The 19333-nt window shown below is 34.1% G+C and overlaps 3 protein-coding genes across 3 annotated transcripts in view; 1 reads left to right on the top strand and 2 right to left on the bottom strand.

The window, feature by feature from the left end:
* Positions 1-19333, top strand: part of LOC134844386 (cytoplasmic dynein 2 heavy chain 1-like) — a 495494-nt gene that overhangs the window by 38216 nt on the left and 437945 nt on the right. The gene's annotated exons all lie outside the window — the stretch shown is intronic.
* On the bottom strand, positions 6-1263 carry LOC134844370 (ADP-ribosylation factor-like protein 1). Its single transcript, XM_063861024.1, has one exon. It carries the CDS (start codon positions 1258-1260, stop codon positions 715-717), a length of 546 nt encoding a protein of 181 aa, XP_063717094.1. The 5' UTR covers positions 1261-1263; the 3' UTR covers positions 6-714.
* LOC134857278 (mediator of RNA polymerase II transcription subunit 13-like) lies at positions 10698-11807 on the bottom strand. The gene is made up of 2 exons (XM_063873663.1): positions 11595-11807; positions 10698-11478 (listed from the first exon to the last, which is right to left on the bottom strand). Exons 1-2 carry the CDS (start codon positions 11805-11807, stop codon positions 10975-10977), a joined length of 717 nt encoding a protein of 238 aa, XP_063729733.1. The 3' UTR covers positions 10698-10974.

Genomic DNA, 19333 nt, shown 5'->3' with positions numbered 1-19333 from the left:
TATATATATATATATATATATATATATATACAGAAAGAGAGCTTATAAGGAATACTGACTGAATGAATAGCACAACCTTCTCTGTGATGTTATTTACAGCAGATCTCATCCTTGTGATTGACTGGGGGAACTGTTAATTGGGGAAACCGATACGATAAAATATATAAGATACAAGGATGCTATTTTTTCAAAAACTTAAATGTTGTATCTGGTTAACCCAATAAAACAAAAAGACATTTGAAGCCATCGGTTAAATACATGTTGTCTCGTGATAAGTTATTGAACAATTATCTGATTTATTTAAAAGAGGGGTTCATATAAACCATGAACAGCGTTTTTTAGCATTCAATTCTTAAACTATCATTTCTCGGCAGTCTTGAATGCAACTTTTTGAACGCTATAGAAGCAAACGTAGTACAAATTTACCAGATTAACGAGACATCTAAATTCATAATTATTATGATCAATTTCAAAACTCAACTCGGGCATAGCATAATGAATAAGAAAGCACCAACCTATCACAAATGAACCAATTCACTGCGTTTACCAAAAGATTGATTCTGATATATTTGTGATTGAAAAAGTTCCCCTAGTGAAAAAACAATAAGTCAACCTCCACCAAACCGATTAAATCTATCTTAACAAGAGTAATTAATTCAGAAGTTGAATCATATGTAGGAGGAAATTGATGCTTGGAAACTTCTGATGTAAATTTCACCTCTTTGTTGAGAGTTCTGTGGATAGCCATTCCATACCTTCGTCTAGACCAAATCCTTTTGTGGCGGATGTCTTGAAAATCTGCCATTTTCTGTTTTTAAGTGCAGCTAAACCCAACTCGTTGGCAACTTCTGTCACAGTCATTGCACCTTCTATGTCTTGTTTATTAGCGAACACAACCAGACATGCATTCTTAAGTTCCTCTTCCTCTAACATCGCCACCAGTTCCTGCTTCGATATTGAGATCCTTTCCTTGTCTTTACTATCCACTACATAAATAATAGCGTCTGTGTTGCTGTAATAGCATCTCCAGTAAGGCCGTATACTTGTCTGTCCGCCCAAGTCCCAAACTTGGAATTTGAGGTTCTTATAAGCGACTGTTTCGACGTTAAATCCTATCGTTGGAATCGTAGTGACTACCTCTCCCACTTGCATTCTGTAGAGAATAGTAGTCTTGCCGGCTCCGTCTAGCCCTAAGATGAGGATGCGCATTTCTTTGCTGCCAAACAGACGCGAAAAAATGCCTGAGAACAGGTTGCCCATGTTGGAACTGAAATGGTCATACACAGTCAAAATTTATCTTCATTAACAGAAACAAAACGAGCACACATTCAGGAAATCTCTAACAAATTTTCAAATTGCCGAGCAAAAAACTGAACACTGTTAAGAAAAATAGGCATTGTGCTATAATTTATTTGAATAACCATAAACTGTTCGGAGCTAATTCTCGTGGCATTTTCGATTTCATGTTGAAAACCTTGCCTTGAGCTACCGTTGTAAATTTCGCGCTATTTTCATTTTTGTTACTGGAGGGTGTAATTGGCCTTCCTTCTAGCAAATGAACTTGAAGTGAAATGAGCTTGAAAAGAAATCAAATCTGCTAAGCTGAAAAATTGAACGAGAACAAATTTCCAGCTTTTTTCCCGAAAAAACGACAAATATTACACATGATCTAAATAAGCGTTTTCGCTACCTTCATTTGCACTGAAAGAGAAGTATACACGCCCCTTTTGTGGACTCATTAGAGCCTTACGGTCGATGATAAAACAAAACAAAAAACAATTAAAAAACGAAGCATTTTTGATCTCAGACGTTATCGTTTTAAATTGACAGTGCCAGAAAAACAATCGCTTTTTCGCGAGCTGAAGTGAAACAAAAATGGATAAGTTAATCGTTTGACAGAGACGGTGCGGATCATAGCAGTACCTTAAACTCGAGATATAAAAACCATTTACAGTGTATGCCAAGCGCAGTTTCACCACAGTGAGAGATTTCATAAAACAAAACTGATGTCATAAACAATTTGAGCAATAGAGTTAAGAAACTCGAACTTTAGAAACCCACAACTCCTGAGTTTAGAAACTCAAACTTTAAAAACCAACCCTTCCTGAGTTAAGAAACTCGAACTTTAAAAATCCATCCCTCCTGAGTTTAGAAACTCGAACTTTAAAACCCATGCCTCATAAGTTTAGAAAATAGAACTTAAAGATCCCTTCCCTCCTGAGTTTAGAAAATAGAACTTTATAAACCCACCCCTCCTGAGTTAAGAAACTCGAACTTTAAAAACACTCCTCCAGAGTTTAGAATTTCGAACTTTAAAAACCCACCCCTCTTGAGTTTCGAAACTCGAACTTTAAAAACCCATCCCTACCGAGTTTAGAAAATAGAACTTTAAAAACCCACCCATCCTGAGTTGAGAAAATAGAACTTTATAAACCCACCCCTCCTGAGTTAAGAAACTCGTACTTTAAAAACCCACCCATCCTGAGTTTAGAAACTCGAACTTAAAAACCCATGCCTCATAAGTTTAGAAAATAGAACTTTATAAACCCATCCCTCCTGAGTTTAGAAAATAGAACTTTATAAACCCACCCCTCCTGAGTTAAGAAACTCGAACTTAAAAAACCCACCCATCCTGAGTTTAGAAACTCGAACTTCAAAACCCATGCCTCATAAGTTTAGAAAATAGAACTTTAAAAACCCACCCATCCTGAGTTTAGAAACTCGAACTTTAAAACCCATGCCTCATAAGTTTAGAAAATAGAACTTAAAGATCCCCTCCCTCCTGAGTTTAGAAAATAGAACTTTATAAACCCACCCCTCCTGAGTTAAGAAACTCGAACTTCAAAACCTATGCCTCATAAGTTTAGAAAATAGAACTTCATGAACCCACCCCTCCTGAGTTAAGAAACTCGAACTTTAAACACCCACCCATCCTGAGTTTAGAAACTTGAACTTTACAAACCCACCCTTCTGAAAAAAAAACTGACTCTGTTTTTACCCTTCAGACGACTCAATCTATGGTTTCTCAATCGATGTAACGTTAAGTCGATACAAATTAAGCAAAAATAAAAAAGGGAAATTCAAAGCGCATGAACTGCATCAAAACGTGTCAGCGTGAACAGGTGAACAAATTTTTACTATATTTCTTACATGAAAAATGCCGTGTGAATACCTTTTGAACAGCTTTGTTTGGTTATATTACGAGGGGGTGGGAAACTGGAAAAGAGCCCCAAAACCGTGTAGGTCGAATGAATCTTTTCAGCAAAAAAAAATGAAAATATAGAAAATCAGGGGTAGTTAATTTAAAAACTATAGCAGGAAATAACAAAATTGCAACTACAAGGAAAATTGCTGAGCACAAAAAATCTGGAAAAGGGTACAAAGCCGACAAAGCTAAGGAATATTTTCAGCTTATAAAAAACAGGTCCTTAACGGATTTGTATCTAGGACCTTAAACATTCCAGGCAGAATCATTCACTCTAGACCGAGTGGTCGCAAGTGCCCAGAGATTTAAACTTACTTTAAATCAAGCTATCAAGTGATTTATCAAAAAGTTGTTAAAGATATAGTAAAGTATAAAAAAGTAAAGATATCCAGCAAAAAATTTATTCAGCTTCAACTGTGTTCACGTGTTCAACAGTAATTAGCTCGATGTTAAGCTCTAGGACAAGCTTTAATTGCTCCAAACGTAGAGCTTCAATTTGTGGATCACTTAAAATTTGCAGCGGAGCAAAAACACTGCTCTACCTTTTTCACATGGTTTCTTTTTTCCGAAGTGTTTACTCCGCTGCAACTTGAAAAAAAACCAAATATACTCAAATGAAGAGCAAAAATCCTACTATTTCCAGTTCTGTTATGGACGAGTGTTATCTGTGCTGTGCGGGAATAATTCAAAAACAAGGCTTAAAATCAAATCTGAAAAACTGAATAAAATGGACGTAAAAATCTTTCACAAATCACTTCCACCAATAGTTAATTGAAAGGTATGAAAATTTGAAACAGCACACTTCTTTTGAACACTTATTTTTACTCAGGCCAATACCTTCTAGGTGGGAAGGAACTAGGATACCACCAAGAAGGTCTGTAACAAATCAAGTAGGGTTTCCTTATAAAGACCTTTCAGCCGAAATTAAAATTCTCGAAGACATATTTCTTAAGAACCCATAGTGTTCAGAAAAGTGGATCCGAATTTTAACTATCCAGACTTATTTACAAACAGTGGAGTGGATCGCTTATTTTGAAAAAACGTTTCTAGCTTTGCTTCGATTCTCTCCATCTACCCAAGAAAACAAAGATAACTGACATCACTTGTAGACCATATCTCAATAACATAGCCAACAATTGTAATAATTAAAAATACAAAATACAACAAATACAAAACACCAATACTACAATTAAATTTTTTGAACAATTTTCAGATTTATATCATCTTAAGACTCTTTAAAAGAAACTAGGGAGTTAAAAAATGTGCAAAAAAAGTAAATCATTTTTTTCGGTATCCGTGAGTTCAATGACAACATAAATAAAACTAACCCAATTAGAGACCTGGGTAAGTTAATTGGCATTTTTTATTCCGCTGGGATTTCAGAGATTTAATTTCCATTTTTGAATACAGGTAAACCATATAATTTGCGCCAGCGCAATTTTCTTATTGGAGAGCGTTATTTGCCTTCCTTTTATTAAATGAATTTTAATTGAGTTTGAAAATTAATCAAAAGTCAACCCCCTAGCCTTAAAACATGAGCGATAACAAATTTATAGTCTTTTTCCCGAAAAAAAAACACACGAGCTAAATTGGTGGAAAATGACTTCGTTCATTAACACTTAATAATGATTAAGAATCTTAGTGAATCTCCTGTGTTAACCGTTACGATAGGTAAACGAAATAGCACTTTATAAATTAGCCACAAAACTTCGAACATAGAGGCGAAGCAGAGCTTGGCACCAATTGCGATACAACACAAATATAGCACAATAAAAAACTAGCAGCCAGAACCTGAGATGAACACCACTAAGACAAAAATTTGTATTGAATGAAAAAACATGAAAGTATGAAGTCAGAAAAAATCAACATGACAAATAGGTCAATTGAACACAGAGGCGAAGCTAAGCTTCCCACCACTTGCGATACACAACAAAGCTCCAAAAATCAAAGATAATGTGTCTTAAGCAAAAATTGAAAAACATAAATGAATTCGTTCGAAATCTTAGGCTCAAAAATCAAAAAAAAAATTATTGCAATTGTTATAGAAGTCAGTTACCGTCAAAACAAAAGAAGGATGTGGGCTTAACTCCAGCCATTTCTTTCTGATAACCAATAGATGACAATGATAAGAGAACATTTCGGTCAAAAAATTGAGATACGATATTTCCTCAGCGTATTCAAAAACTGTTCGAATAATCTTGCAACCAAACAATCTTTTACAATTACAATTTCCACAAAAAAGAACTTGCAGAAAATCTGAAAAGAAAATCACTAAGAGACTAAGAAAACAACGCAATTACATCAAGAATTAACAGTTATGAATTTTATACGCAATGGTAAAAGAGCTACATCACCAAAAATACATAAAAACACCAAAAATGGAAATTAAAAATATTTCGGGAAAAAAATTATTTCAGCCAGAAAAAACGACACGCCTAAAGCTCGAGCAGAACCTGCCGCCACAGTTTTTTGTAAAAAAATTAAATTCGAGTCAAATTTTTGAATTTTGATTCGAAAAATTGAAACAATACGTTAAACCACCAACTTGAATCGATTTAACTATCAATTTATCAATTTTTTTAAAATTGAAACAAAACGTAAAACCATCCGATTGATTCAATTTCAACTAAAATTGCTTAAGCCTATAACACACCTAACTAATTAAAACTAAAACTAGTTTCACGCACTTTTAGAAAAAAACTCAAAAAAGCATGGACCCGAAAAAAAAATTAAATTTATTTGCTAAAAAAATTGTAGCAGACAAATTAAAAAATTTTAATCTGTAAGAGAAAATTTTGGCGCCTATAAAAACCAGAAAACCGTGAATTTTATTTAAACTTATGAAAATGAAGAAAAAAGAAGAAAAGAATTAATTACCCGGCCAGTAAGCCGACAAAATTGGGTCGAAATCAAAAAAGCCGTCAAAAAAATCAACTTACAACTAAAAATTCTTTTCAGCTGTAAAACAATTATCATTTTAATGGTTGAAGCCAGCTTTTGAATTACAGCTGTTAGACGTGCATCTTGAGTAAAAATAGAGATACAAGTGGAGATGACCAAATTTCAGTCATCCTGTGGACAAAGTTGTTTACGGGAAAAAGTTTAGTACCCGATTCTAACATCCTTGCTTATCGCAAGCGTAAAGATAAGTTTGCTTCGAATGAAAACTTACGAAGCGGTATGACCGCCGACAACTTTGAAACGACACCCGTTGAGCCAAAAAGGTTTTCATTAAAAGAACTGAAAAACTATACTTAATTACCTTTTAAAAACTCATAAGAAACTTGTTTTGGTCATCAAAAGCCGCAATATGAAGGTATAAACCGAAACATTTTTTCAGCGGAGTGCATAACAACAGAAAGATGAGAAAATTTTATCAAACCACAGTTGGTCAATTTAAAACCCACATAAAAGTTATTGAAACAGAGCGAAGCTGCAACTTCTCAAAAACCAGCAACAATCTCAAAACTAAATTTTCCAATGCACAAAAACGCAAACAAAATATTGCTTGTAATAAATTTAAATTTATGAAACTAAATTGTAAAAAAAACTATGCAATTCAAAATACACGCAAAATAAATCAGTGTTGAAAATTTTGAAATCGAACTTCTACACAGAGCTGAAGCAGAGCTTCGCATCACGTGAGATACCACGAAGGCTTAGCACTGCAACAGAAAATGACTAGGAAATAAGTAACTCGAAAAAAATGAAAAATTCAATTTTAGAAAAACAGTTGAGAAACAATCACCAGCAATAAATAAACTTTAAATTTTTTACCGGTCGGCCATAGGCCACTGGGTAAACGCCTATAGAGCCGAAACCAAAAAAGAAACTGTTGTCATAAAAAACTTGAACGGTTAAGTTTGAACTTTTGAACCACAAACGACCTGAATTATTCAAAACAATAATAAGCAATTTTTGCCTCCTAAAGACACAATCAAATTGATTAAGCCGACAAAAAATAATCCGAAAACATTCCAGCCGAATAAAATATTCGCAATAAATAACATGTACACATTATAACAAGTCAGTGTTTGTAAACTTACAAACTAGTCAACAAAACTTGAAACTACAATGAAAATAGCTTAAAACACACAACAAAAATTGGGATGTGGCAACTAAGCCACAAAAAAAGCAGGCAAGCGATAGTCCAAATACTCAAATTTTGCCAAAGAAACTTCAATTTCATACAAGCTTAAAAAAATCAAGGTGCGGCCGGGATTACCGCTTCAGACATTGAAGTGCGAAGGCAACCACGTCGCCTTTAGACCTACAGGGAAAGAATCTGGTTTTTAAAGACCATTAACGAAGTAAAATTAATTTGTGATACAAAAGCATTGCCTTACAAGATAATGAATAGGAAAAAAAGACCGAACTCAAAAAATTTTCTCGGAAGAGGTCTACAAAAAAACTTTGATATGTTCACCTGAAATATATTTTATCGACAGCGTCAGAAAACAATGGGAATCATTTAAAAAGCGGCAACTAAGCCGACAAAACAGCCTAAAACAAAACTACAGTAATGAAAAATTTGAACTAAAAAGTTCAGAAACTGATCGTTTTTATGGCCCTCGTGAAACATACAAAAGCATATGAAAAAACTTCCCTTTTAAACTACGCAAAAGGAGATGACCTAAGCGATATAACACAAACTGAATCCCTTTAACTGAAAAACAAAACCCCAGTCAAGTTTGATAAATTTACCAATTAGAGAACAACTTTCAGTTATATTCAAAATTGTTGTAATTAGAATGAAAAACATGTTTCGAAAAGGAAACCAGTGAAACCCGAACCATATAGCATAAATGCTTTTGAAAAAAAAAACAGAAACTGTGCCGCCAAAAATTAAGACGGAAACAAGTAATACGAAAAAATCATACATAGCCAACTGACAGTTGGAAAAGAGTAATGAACGTAAGGAAACAAACAAAAACTGGCAAACCTTCAACTTTTGAATTCCGAAGAAAAAAATAGATGGCCTTAGAGCTCTTTGAATTTAAAACAATTTATCATGGACACTTTTTTCAACATTAACACAATTTGAGAAAACTGGATCAATAGGTATAACTTTTATTGCGCTGGGAAATCTGATAAATAATTTTAATTTTTGAAACTACAAGTCGATCACGTTTTTCTTTACATTTTTGCTGTTCTATAGTGGAGTTTGCCTTCTTTTAACAATAGAAATGCACTGAAGTTAAAAATAAATCACAATTCAAACCGCAAAAAATCAAAACTTATCGTGAACAAATTTTATTACTCTTAACCACGTTCACTACTCTTAACCACTATTCAATAAAGAATAGATAGTTAGCTTAAAATTTCATAAAAAATTGCATGACATCGCTTGAAAAAAAAGCGCGCATTTTATCACTAAATCTGTAACAAAAGTAGCATTTGGTTACACGCGACAATTGGTACCAATTCAAAAAGCGAAAATTCGCCGCAGAGCAATTAAGTAAACGGCAATTTTGAATTATTTGAATTAGCAATACAGCAGCCCAACGGCCGTACCTTAGTAGGTCTGAAACTTGATATGGAATGTTTCGCAGAACTACTAAGCGATGAAACCTGATTAAGCTGGTTTGCGACTATATGCCGCCTATAATATTAGCGACGAATGGTCGATTGCGACGAATGGTCGCTTGCGACTTTTTCTGCTATGCCAGTTGAAAAGCATCAAATTTAACCTATTACTAATCAATTTTATGCAAAGAGGCGAAGCTGCGTTTCGCAAACACTTGCGAGAACACGACCAAAAAGCAGCGCTACCAAATGAAATAAGAAAAAGTCGAAATAAGGCTCGAAGCAGCAAAAACGGCTACGTGTGGCATTCGAATCAGCGCACTAGCAAATTTGAGTCTAACGCACTAACTATTCATTCACGGATGCTTAAAATCCCCAAAGACTAGCCACCAATAACGCAGCTACATATGCTAATAAATTGCCAATTCGATGCAGCAAAAGTAGCACCAAATAGAAAAACACGCAATTTTTTATGTAATAAATTAGAAAGCATAAAGCCAAATTAAGTATGAATTATGAATTTCAAAAAAATTGCGAGATACATTGAGTTGCAAAACTTCTGTAACCGAGCTTTTTATCATTGTACTGCTGTTTGAAACAATGACTTTTTTCGGCTCATTAGATGAATTAAAAATGCATCAGCTGTGTTAACTATTTACTAATCAAATTTCAAAGCACGTAGGATATTATACTGCTACCGCAGCCTACCGATTCAAAAATGCCACCAAAAGAAGCACTTTTTGCTATTTAGCTTTAAAAAAAAAGAAAGTTCGTAATAATACACTTTGCTTCGCAAGTGTAAAAAATATGCTATTAAATTGTTGATGCTCCCTATAGCTGAAAATTTCCACAATTATTTGTGACTTGGTTTGAAGAAAAAAGAAATTGCTTCGAAGTATTGCAATACGCTCTGCATGTGTAAACAGAACTGGTATTTGGAATACAGACATGCTCAAAATATGTCGGCTGATTGACGGAAAAGCAGAATTGAGAAAATGATTCAGTGATTCTGTTGGACAAATTGTTTACAAGAAGTCCATTTTCGATTTCACAATGCTTGCTAATCGCGAGCATGATCGTCGCATGCGTTATTATTTTGTACATTTTAATCGACGATAGAAAAATTGAAAAAGAAATCTTTTTTATCAGAAAAAATTCGTCAGCTGAAGTCTTATAACTCAATCACCTCCACCAAAGGCATTAAAATCTGAACCTTGAAAAACAGCCCGTGCTACGGCAGCTTAGCCAAAAAAAATAAGTATAGCCAACAGGCAGCTAGAAAGAATCAATGAATGAAAAAAAAAGAGCTAGAAAGAATCAATGAATGAAAAAAAAAGAAAAAAAATTGACTTTCGAATTTCAAAAAAAATATGGCCCTTAAGCTCTTTGAATTCTCAGAACAATTTAGCCCCAATACATTGTAGTCTCAAGCATGTGTGTTACCTCTACGTGAGATGTCCTGGATTGTTCATTGAACTTGAATTTCTTATGAAGCAAGTTCAAACACGTGTAATTCTTGTGAACAAAATTCTTTGCAAACAAAATCTAATGCCCGGCTGCAACACTCTTGTTTATCGCAACGGGCAACGAAACTCGATAACCGAAATATAAAATGAACAATTTAAAATTAAATTGATGTTTCACTTCTTCTTTAGCAGTGATTACTTTGCTCCGAATATTCTGTTTTAACTGCACGCCAACCGGTTACTATCGTTTTATCGTAACGCATTAAACCGAATAAACGCAGTCACTAGTCGATAAAAAGTCACAGGGAAAAATATTGCTAATATATTTAACTACACATTTCAAATTCCAAGTCACATATAATGATGTCACATGAGAAGTTGAACAACGGATAAGAGGTCATTCGAAAAATTAATTCGCAAATATTGACCATCCAAAAAGCAAAGCAGTGAATGGGTACTAAGTTTAAAACTTAACCAAATCAAATTTGCGCACACTTATTTAGGGTAAAAATTAAGAACACAAATAAATTACATTGATATTACTACAATATATTCTCTGTATCTCAATTCAATTATAGCAATTAACTCTACGGATCGGAGTTTGTCCTGTTAGGTGTGTCAAATAGGCATTAAAACTAGTTTCCAAAATATTATCAACAAGCTAACTTGAAACGTAATTTCGATAGATAAAACAATGCCATTATTTCATTGGCACAGAAAGAATTCCTCATTTCAATTCAAGAGATTCATTCTAAGAACGGAAGGGTTGACTGTTCATCAACTTTTCGAGACGCGATTTAAGTGCTGTTGATGTAAAATGTCCTTGACGATTTGGGTGTTGGGTGAAATTTCACTGCCGGCTGACGAGGGATGCTTTAAGCTGGGAACAGATAGAGTCGAGAATTTTTCCATGCAGTGATACAAATTGACTAGAACAACCATGTGGAACGGCAGGCAGGAACTTCTGTCAAACGAGTAAAATGGGTCAATATTTAACCAGGACAGCGAATTGTAACTTTCCAACACATGTCGAAGAACTGTTGTCGTATGCATTGAATCTAGTGGATGATTTTGCTCGTCATTCATTGAGGTTTTGATGTGAAGAGCAGCTTTAAGTGTTGCTGGATCTCTGAACTCGGCAAGAGGGTTCGCGGACCAGAACCAGGAGGGCAGTTGACCAGTGGGTGCTGTTGATACGTAGAAGCCCAGCGCCAAGGGCTGCTGCTGGAGGGGGTCCTTCGGGTCTCCTTCACTCAGAGGTAAAAACGCAGAGCACTGCGCCTAAAACAGAAAAAAAACCCATACTTTTATAAATTCTGATCATCTAATAGGAACTAGAGCCGTTCATAACCAATCAAATTGAAATTCAAGCACTGTCCTACTTAAAAACAACGTACTTTTTTCGTAACTCCTCCGTTGCCTGAATTGTCATTTTCGAGACTGTCGGAAGCTTTATTGCCAGGAATGGTGTCCAATTCGTCCATGATCTGTCCGATGTCATTTTGTTCTTCGTCGATGAAGTTAAATAGTTCACTCAAGTTGTCCAGTTCATTCGGCCCTGGATTCATCTGCGGCGTGTTAGAAGCCAGATGCAAGCAAAATATATGCATGTTATCAATTTTCCCTTTTCAAAATGTACGTGTTTTTTATCCGATGTATTTTTTCTCTTTCTAAGTAGTAGGCTATATCGGCTATATTTTACCCCAAAACAGAGGATCTATAATAAGACTTTAATAGTTACAGCGCAAAATTAGGGTTTTTGTGAGATACTTTTGGAGCATTCCTAATGAAATCTATCGCCGCAAAACTCAAGCAAAAGCAATAACGCTTTATTTCTTTAGTTTTCGGGCTTTTACTTTCAGCATCCATTTAACTGTTTGTTCAATTTCATTTCGGTAATAATAGCATTCTGAGAGATAAAAAAAAACATTTTCAAAAAATATGCTGTCAATCTTTAGTGCTTTATAGGCGATAAACAGTTACTGCTGTCATTGAAATGGTGTTACTTGGGAGTTTGCTGAAATGGGGATGACGAGAACATGGGTGCAAGACACTTCTCTGGTGCCACTCAGTCCACTTATGAATGAGGACTGTCCAGATGAAGAACTGGAGAGCCCACTCCCTTTCTTACTGCTGCCACTCCCACTTGCCCCCGAGCCACCTTCACTTCCACTTCCCCCACTATGAGGATCTGAATTTACACAAAATAACCAATTACAACCAGGTGTTTAAGGACACATCGAATGAAGAACAAAAACATATTTCTCCGATGACATACTTGTATGGAGAAAACACAAAAATTTGATTTCAAAGAGTTGACAAGAGACGGGATAGATAAGCTTCAAGAATTTGTACTCCGCATTCAATCACAAGAAAATTTATAAAAATAATAAATAGAGAACTGACAAATGTACAGAACATTGATTGATTAATTGATGAAGTAAAAATAACATTGATATAATATGGACACAAAAACTATTTTATCTTTGACAGACTTCACATCTCAAAATCATACCAAAATTCAAGTATAGGCAAACAATTTTTCGCTTTAGATTAATTGATTTTATACAAAAATTTTTTTATAATAAATTGAGAAATGGACAGATTAGAAATAAATACTAAGAAGAAAGACGTTCAATATTACCCCAATTTTGCGTTTTAGATAAATTTTCGCAAGCTAAAATGGTTCAATCAATAACAATACATAGTAGGGGTTCTTTTTCTTCGATGATTGAAATAAAAATTCAAAGTTTCACAAACAAAGTTTCACAGACAAAGGCGAGGCGAAAATTCGGAGAAAATCATAAAAAACGTGATATCTCGAAAACTACAAGAATTTGCGCAGTCATAGGGTTTCCTTATAAAGACCTTTCAGCCGAAATTAAAATTCTCGAAGACATATTTCTGAAGAACCCATAGTGTTCAGAAAAGCGGATCCGAATTTTAACTATCCAGACTTATTTACAAACAGTGGAGTGGATCGCTTATTTTGAAAAACGTTTCTAGCTTTGCTTCGATTCTCTCCATCTACCCAAGAAAACAAAGATAACTGACATCACTTGTAGACCATATCTCAATAACATAGCCAACAATTGTAATAATTAAAAATACAAAATACAACAAATACAAAACACCAATACTACAATTAAATTTTTTGAACAATTTTCAGATTTATATCATCTTAAGACTCTTTAAAAGAAACTAGGGAGTTAAAAAATGTGCAAAAAAAGTAAATCATTTTTTTCGGTATCCGTGAGTTCAATGACAACATAAATAAAACTAACCCAATTAGAGACCTGGGTAAGTTAATTGGCATTTTTTATTCCGCTGGGATTTCAGAGATTTAATTTCCATTTTTGAATACAGGTAAACCATATAATTTGCGCCAGCGCAATTTTCTTATTGGAGAGCGTTATTTGCCTTCCTTTTATTAAATGAATTTTAATTGAGTTTGAAAATTAATCAAAAGTCAACCCCCTAGCCTTAAAACATGAGCGATAACAAATTTATAGTCTTTTTCCCGAAAAAAAAACACACGAGCTAAATTGGTGGAAAATGACTTCGTTCATTAACACTTAATAATGATTAAGAATCTTAGTGAATCTCCTGTGTTAACCGTTACGATAGGTAAACGAAATAGCACTTTATAAATTAGCCACAAAACTTCGAACATAGAGGCGAAGCAGAGCTTGGCACCAATTGCGATACAACACAAATATAGCACAATAAAAAACTAGCAGCCAGAACCTGAGATGAACACCACTAAGACAAAAATTTGTATTGAATGAAAAAACATGAAAGTATGAAGTCAGAAAAAATCAACATGACAAATAGGTCAATTGAACACAGAGGCGAAGCTAAGCTTCCCACCACTTGCGATACACAACAAAGCTCCAAAAATCAAAGATAATGTGTCTTAAGCAAAAATTGAAAAACATAAATGAATTCGTTCGAAATCTTAGGCTCAAAAATCAAAAAAAAAATTATTGCAATTGTTATAGAAGTCAGTTACCGTCAAAACAAAAGAAGGATGTGGGCTTAACTCCAGCCATTTCTTTCTGATAACCAATAGATGACAATGATAAGAGAACATTTCGGTCAAAAAATTGAGATACGATATTTCCTCAGCGTATTCAAAAACTGTTCGAATAATCTTGCAACCAAACAATCTTTTACAATTACAATTTCCACAAAAAAGAACTTGCAGAAAATCTGAAAAGAAAATCACTAAGAGACTAAGAAAACAACGCAATTACATCAAGAATTAACAGTTATGAATTTTATACGCAACGGTAAAAGAGCTACATCACCAAAAATACATAAAAACACCAAAAATGGAAATTAAAAATATTTCGGGAAAAAAATTATTTCAGCCAGAAAAAACGACACGCCTAAAGCTCGAGCAGAACCTGCCGCCACAGTTTTTTGTAAAAAAATTAAATTCGAGTCAAATTTTTGAATTTTGATTCGAAAAATTGAAACAATACGTTAAACCACCAACTTGAATCGATTTAACTATCAATTTATCAGTTTTTTGATTTTTTTTAAAATTGAAACAAAACGTAAAACCATCCGATTGATTCAATTTCAACTAAAATTGCTTAAGCCTATAACACACCTAACTAATTAAAACTAAAACTAGTTTCACGCACTTTTAGAAAAAAACTCAAAAAAGCATGGACCCGAAAAAAAATTAAATTTATTTGCTAAAAAAATTGTAGCAGACAAATTAAAAAATTTTAATCTGTAAGAGAAAATTTTGGCGCCTATAAAAACCAGAAAACCGTGAATTTTATTTAAACTTATGAAAATGAAGAAAAAAGAAGAAAAGAATTAATTACCCGGCAAGTAAGCCGACAAAATTGGGTCGAAATCAAAAAAGCCGTCAAAAAAAATCAACTTACAACTAAAAATTCTTTTCAGCTGTAAAACAATTATCATTTTAATGGTTGAAGCCAGCTTTTGAATTACAGCTGTTAGACGTGCATCTTGAGTAAAAATAGAGATACAAGTGGAGATGACCAAATTTCAGTCATCCTGTGGACAAAGTTGTTTACGGGAAAAAGTTTAGTACCCGATTCTAACATCCTTGCTTATCGCAAGCGTAAAGATAAGTTTGCTTCGAATGAAAACTTACGAAGCGGTATGACCGCCGACAACTTTGAAACGACACCCGTTGAGCCAAAAAGGTTTTCATTAAAAGAACTGAAAAACTATACTTAATTACCTTTTAAAAACTCATAAGAAACTTGTTTTGGTCATCAAAAGCCGCAATATGAAGGTATAAACCGAAACATTTTTTCAGCCGAGTGCATAACAACAGAAAGATGAGAAAATTTTATCAAACCACAGTTGGTCAATTTAAAACCCACATAAAAGTTATTGAAACAGAGCGAAGCTGCAACTTCTCAAAAACCAGCAACAATCTCAAAACTAAATTTTCCAATGCACAAAAACGCAAACAAAATATTGCTTGTAATAAATTTAAATTTATGAAACTAAATTGTAAAAAAAACTACGCAATTCAAAATACACGCAAAATAAATCAGTGTTGAAAATTTTGAAATCGAACTTCTACACAGAGCTGAAGCAGAGCTTCGCATCACGTGCGATACCACGAAGGCTTAGCACTGCAACAGAAAATGACTAGGAAATAAGTAACTCGAAAAAAATGAAAAATTCAATTTTAGAAAAACAGTTGAGAAACAATCACCAGCAATAAATAAACTTTAAATTTTTTACCGGTCGGCCATAGGCCACTGGGTAAACGCCTATAGAGCCGAAACCAAAAAAGAAACTGTTGTCATAAAAAACTTGAACGGTTAAGTTTGAACTTTTGAACCACAAACGACCTGAATTATTCAAAACAATAATAAGCAATTTTTGCCTCCTAAAGACACAATCAAATTGATTAAGCCGACAAAAAATAATCCGAAAACATTCCAGCCGAATAAAATATTCGCAATAAATAACATGTACACATTATAACAAGTCAGGGTTTGTAAACTTACAAACTAGTCAACAAAACTTGAAACTACAATGAAAATAGCTTAAAACACACAACAAAAATTGGGATGTGGCAACTAAGCCACAAAAAAAGCAGGCAAGCGATAGTCCAAATACTCAAATTTTGCCAAAGAAACTTCAATTTCATACAAGCTTAAAAAAATCAAGGTGCGGCCGGGATTACCGCTTCAGACATTGAAGTGCGAAGGCAACCACGTCGCCTTTAGACCTACAGGGAAAGAATCTGGTTTTTAAAGACCATTAACGAAGTAAAATTAATTTGTGATACAAAAGCATTGCCTTACAAGATAATGAATAGGAAAAAAAGACCGAACTCAAAAAATTTTCTCGGAAGAGGTCTACAAAAAAACTTTGATATGTTCACCTGAAATATATTTTATCGACAGCGTCAGAAAACAATGGGAATCATTTAAAAAGCGGCAACTAAGCCGACAAAACAGCCTAAAACAAAACTACAGTAATGAAAAATTTGAACTAAAAAGTTCAGAAACTGATCGTTTTTATGGCCCTCGTGAAACATACAAAAGCATATGAAAAAACTTCCCTCTTAAACTACGCAAAAGGAGATGACCTAAGCGATATAACACAAACTGAATCCCTTTAACTGAAAAACAAAACCCCAGTCAAGTTTGATAAATTTACCAATTAGAGAACAACTTTCAGTTATATTCAAAATTGTTGTAATTAGAATGAAAAACATGTTTCGAAAAGGAAACCAGTGAAACCCGAACCATATAGCATAAATGCTTTCGAAAAAAAAAACAGAAACTGTGCCGCCAAAAATTAAGACGGAAACAAGTAATACGAAAAAATCATACATAGCCAACTGACAGTTGGAAAAGAGTAATGAACGTAAGGAAACAAACAAAAACTGGCAAACCTTCAACTTTTGAATTCCGAAGAAAAAAATAGATGGCCTTAGAGCTCTTTGAATTTAAAACAATTTATCATGGACACTTTTTTCAACATTAACACAATTTGAGAAAACTGGATCAATAGGTATAACTTTTATTGCGCTGGGAAATCTGATAAATAATTTTAATTTTTGAAACTACAAGTCGATCACGTTTTTCTTTACATTTTTGCTGTTCGATAGTGGAGTTTGCCTTCTTTTAACAATAGAAATGCACTGAAGTTAAAAATAAATCACAATTCAAACCGCAAAAAATCAAAACTTATTGTGAACAAATTTTATTACTCTTAACCACGTTCACTACTCTTAACCACTATTCAATAAAGAATAGATAGTTAGCTTAAAATTTCATAAAAAATTGCATGACATCGCTTGAAAAAAAAGCGCGCATTTTATCACTAAATCTGTAACAAAAGTAGCATTTGGTTACACGCGACAATTGGTACCAATTCAAAAAGCGAAAATTCGCCGCAGAGCAATTAAGTAAACGGCAATTTTGAATTATTTGAATTAGCAATACAGCAGCCCAACGGCCGTACCTTAGTAGGTCTGCAACTTGATATGGAATGTTTCGCAGAACTACTAAGCGATGAAACCTGATTAAGCTGGTTTGCGACTATATGCCGCCTATAATATTAGCGACGAATGGTCGATTGCGACGAATGGTCGCTTGCGACTTTTTCTGCTATGCCAGTTGAAAAGCATCAAATTTAACCTATTACTAATCAATTTTATGCAAAGAGGCGAAGCTGCGTTTCGCAAACACTTGCGAGAACACGACCAAAAAGCAGCGCTACCAAATGAAATAAGAAAAAGTCGAAATAAGGCTCGAAGCAGCAAAAACGGCTACGTGTGGCATTCGAATCAGCGCACTAGCAAATTTGAGTCTAACGCACTAACTATTCATTCACGGATGCTTAAAATCCCCAAAGACTAGCCACCAATAACGCAGCTACATATGCTAATAAATTGCCAATTCGATGCAGCAAAAGTAGCACCAAATAGAAAAACACGCAATTTTTTATGTAATAAATTAGAAAGCATAAAGCCAAATTAAGTATGAATTATGAATTTCAAAAAAATTGCGAGATACATTGAGTTGCAAAACTTCTGTAACCGAGCTTTTTATCATTGTACTGCTGTTTGAAACAATGACTTTTTTCGGCTCATTAGATGAATTAAAAATGCATCAGCTGTGTTAACTATTTACTAATCAAATTTCAAAGCACGTAGGATATTATACTGCTACCGCAGCCTACCGATTCAAAAATGCCACCAAAAGAAGCACTTTTGCTATTTAGCTTTAAAAAAAAGAAAGTTCGTAATAATACACTTTGCTTCGCAAGTGTAAAAAATATGCTATTAAATTGTTGATGCTCCCTATAGCTGAAAATTTCCACAATTATTTGTGACTTGGTTTGAAGAAAAAAGAAATTGCTTCGAAGTATTGCAATACGCTCTGCATGTGTAAACAGAACTGGTATTTGGAATACAGACATGCTCAAAATATGTCCGCTGATTGACGGAAAGGCAGAATTGAGAAAATGATTCAGTGATTCTGTTGGACAAATTGTTTACAAGAAGTCCATTTTCGATTTCACAATGCTTGCTAATCGCGAGCATGATCGTCGCATGCGTTATTATTTTGTACAATTTAATCGACGATAGAAAAATTGAAAAAGAAATCTTTTTTATCAGAAAAAATTCGTCAGCTGAAGTCTTATAACTCAATCACCTCCACCAAAGGCATTAAAATCTGAACCTTGAAAAACAGCCCGTGCTACGACAGCTTAGCCGAAAAAAATAAGTATAGCCAACAGGCAGCTAGAAAGAATCAATGAATGAAAAAAAAAGAGCTAGAAAGAATCAATGAATGAAAAAAAAAAGAAAAAAAATTGACTTTCGAATTTCAAAAAAAATATGGCCCTTAAGCTCTTTGAATTCTCAGAACAATTTAGCCCCAATACATTGTAGTCTCAAGCATGTGTGTTACCTCTACGTGAGATGTCCTGGATTGTTCATTGAACTTGAATTTCTTATGAAGCAAGTTCAAACACGTGTAATTCTTGTGAACAAAATTCTTTGCAAACAAAATCTAATGCCCGGCTGCAACACTCTTGTTTATCGCAACGGGCAACGAAACTCGATAACCGAAATATAAAATGAACAATTTAAAATTAAATTGATGTTTCACTT

This window comes from Symsagittifera roscoffensis, chromosome 1, assembly GCF_963678635.1.
Source record: "Symsagittifera roscoffensis chromosome 1, txSymRosc1.1, whole genome shotgun sequence".
Taxonomy (NCBI): Eukaryota; Metazoa; Xenacoelomorpha; order Acoela; family Convolutidae; genus Symsagittifera; species Symsagittifera roscoffensis.
This window is presented reverse-complemented; position numbering and strand designations above follow the sequence as displayed.

Bases quoted from the DNA above. Each gene is read 5' to 3' on its own strand.
- LOC134844370 (XM_063861024.1), bottom strand. From the start codon at position 1,260: ATGGGCAACCTGTTCTCAGGCATTTTTTCGCGTCTGTTTGGCAGCAAA.
- LOC134857278 (XM_063873663.1), bottom strand. From the start codon at position 11,807: ATGCATATATTTTGCTTGCATCTGGCTTCTAACACGCCGCAGATGAAT. The intron at 11,479-11,594 runs GTACGTTGTTTT...TTTCTGTTTTAG, and splicing joins ACGGAGGAGTTACGAAAAAA to GCGCAGTGCTCTGCGTTTTT.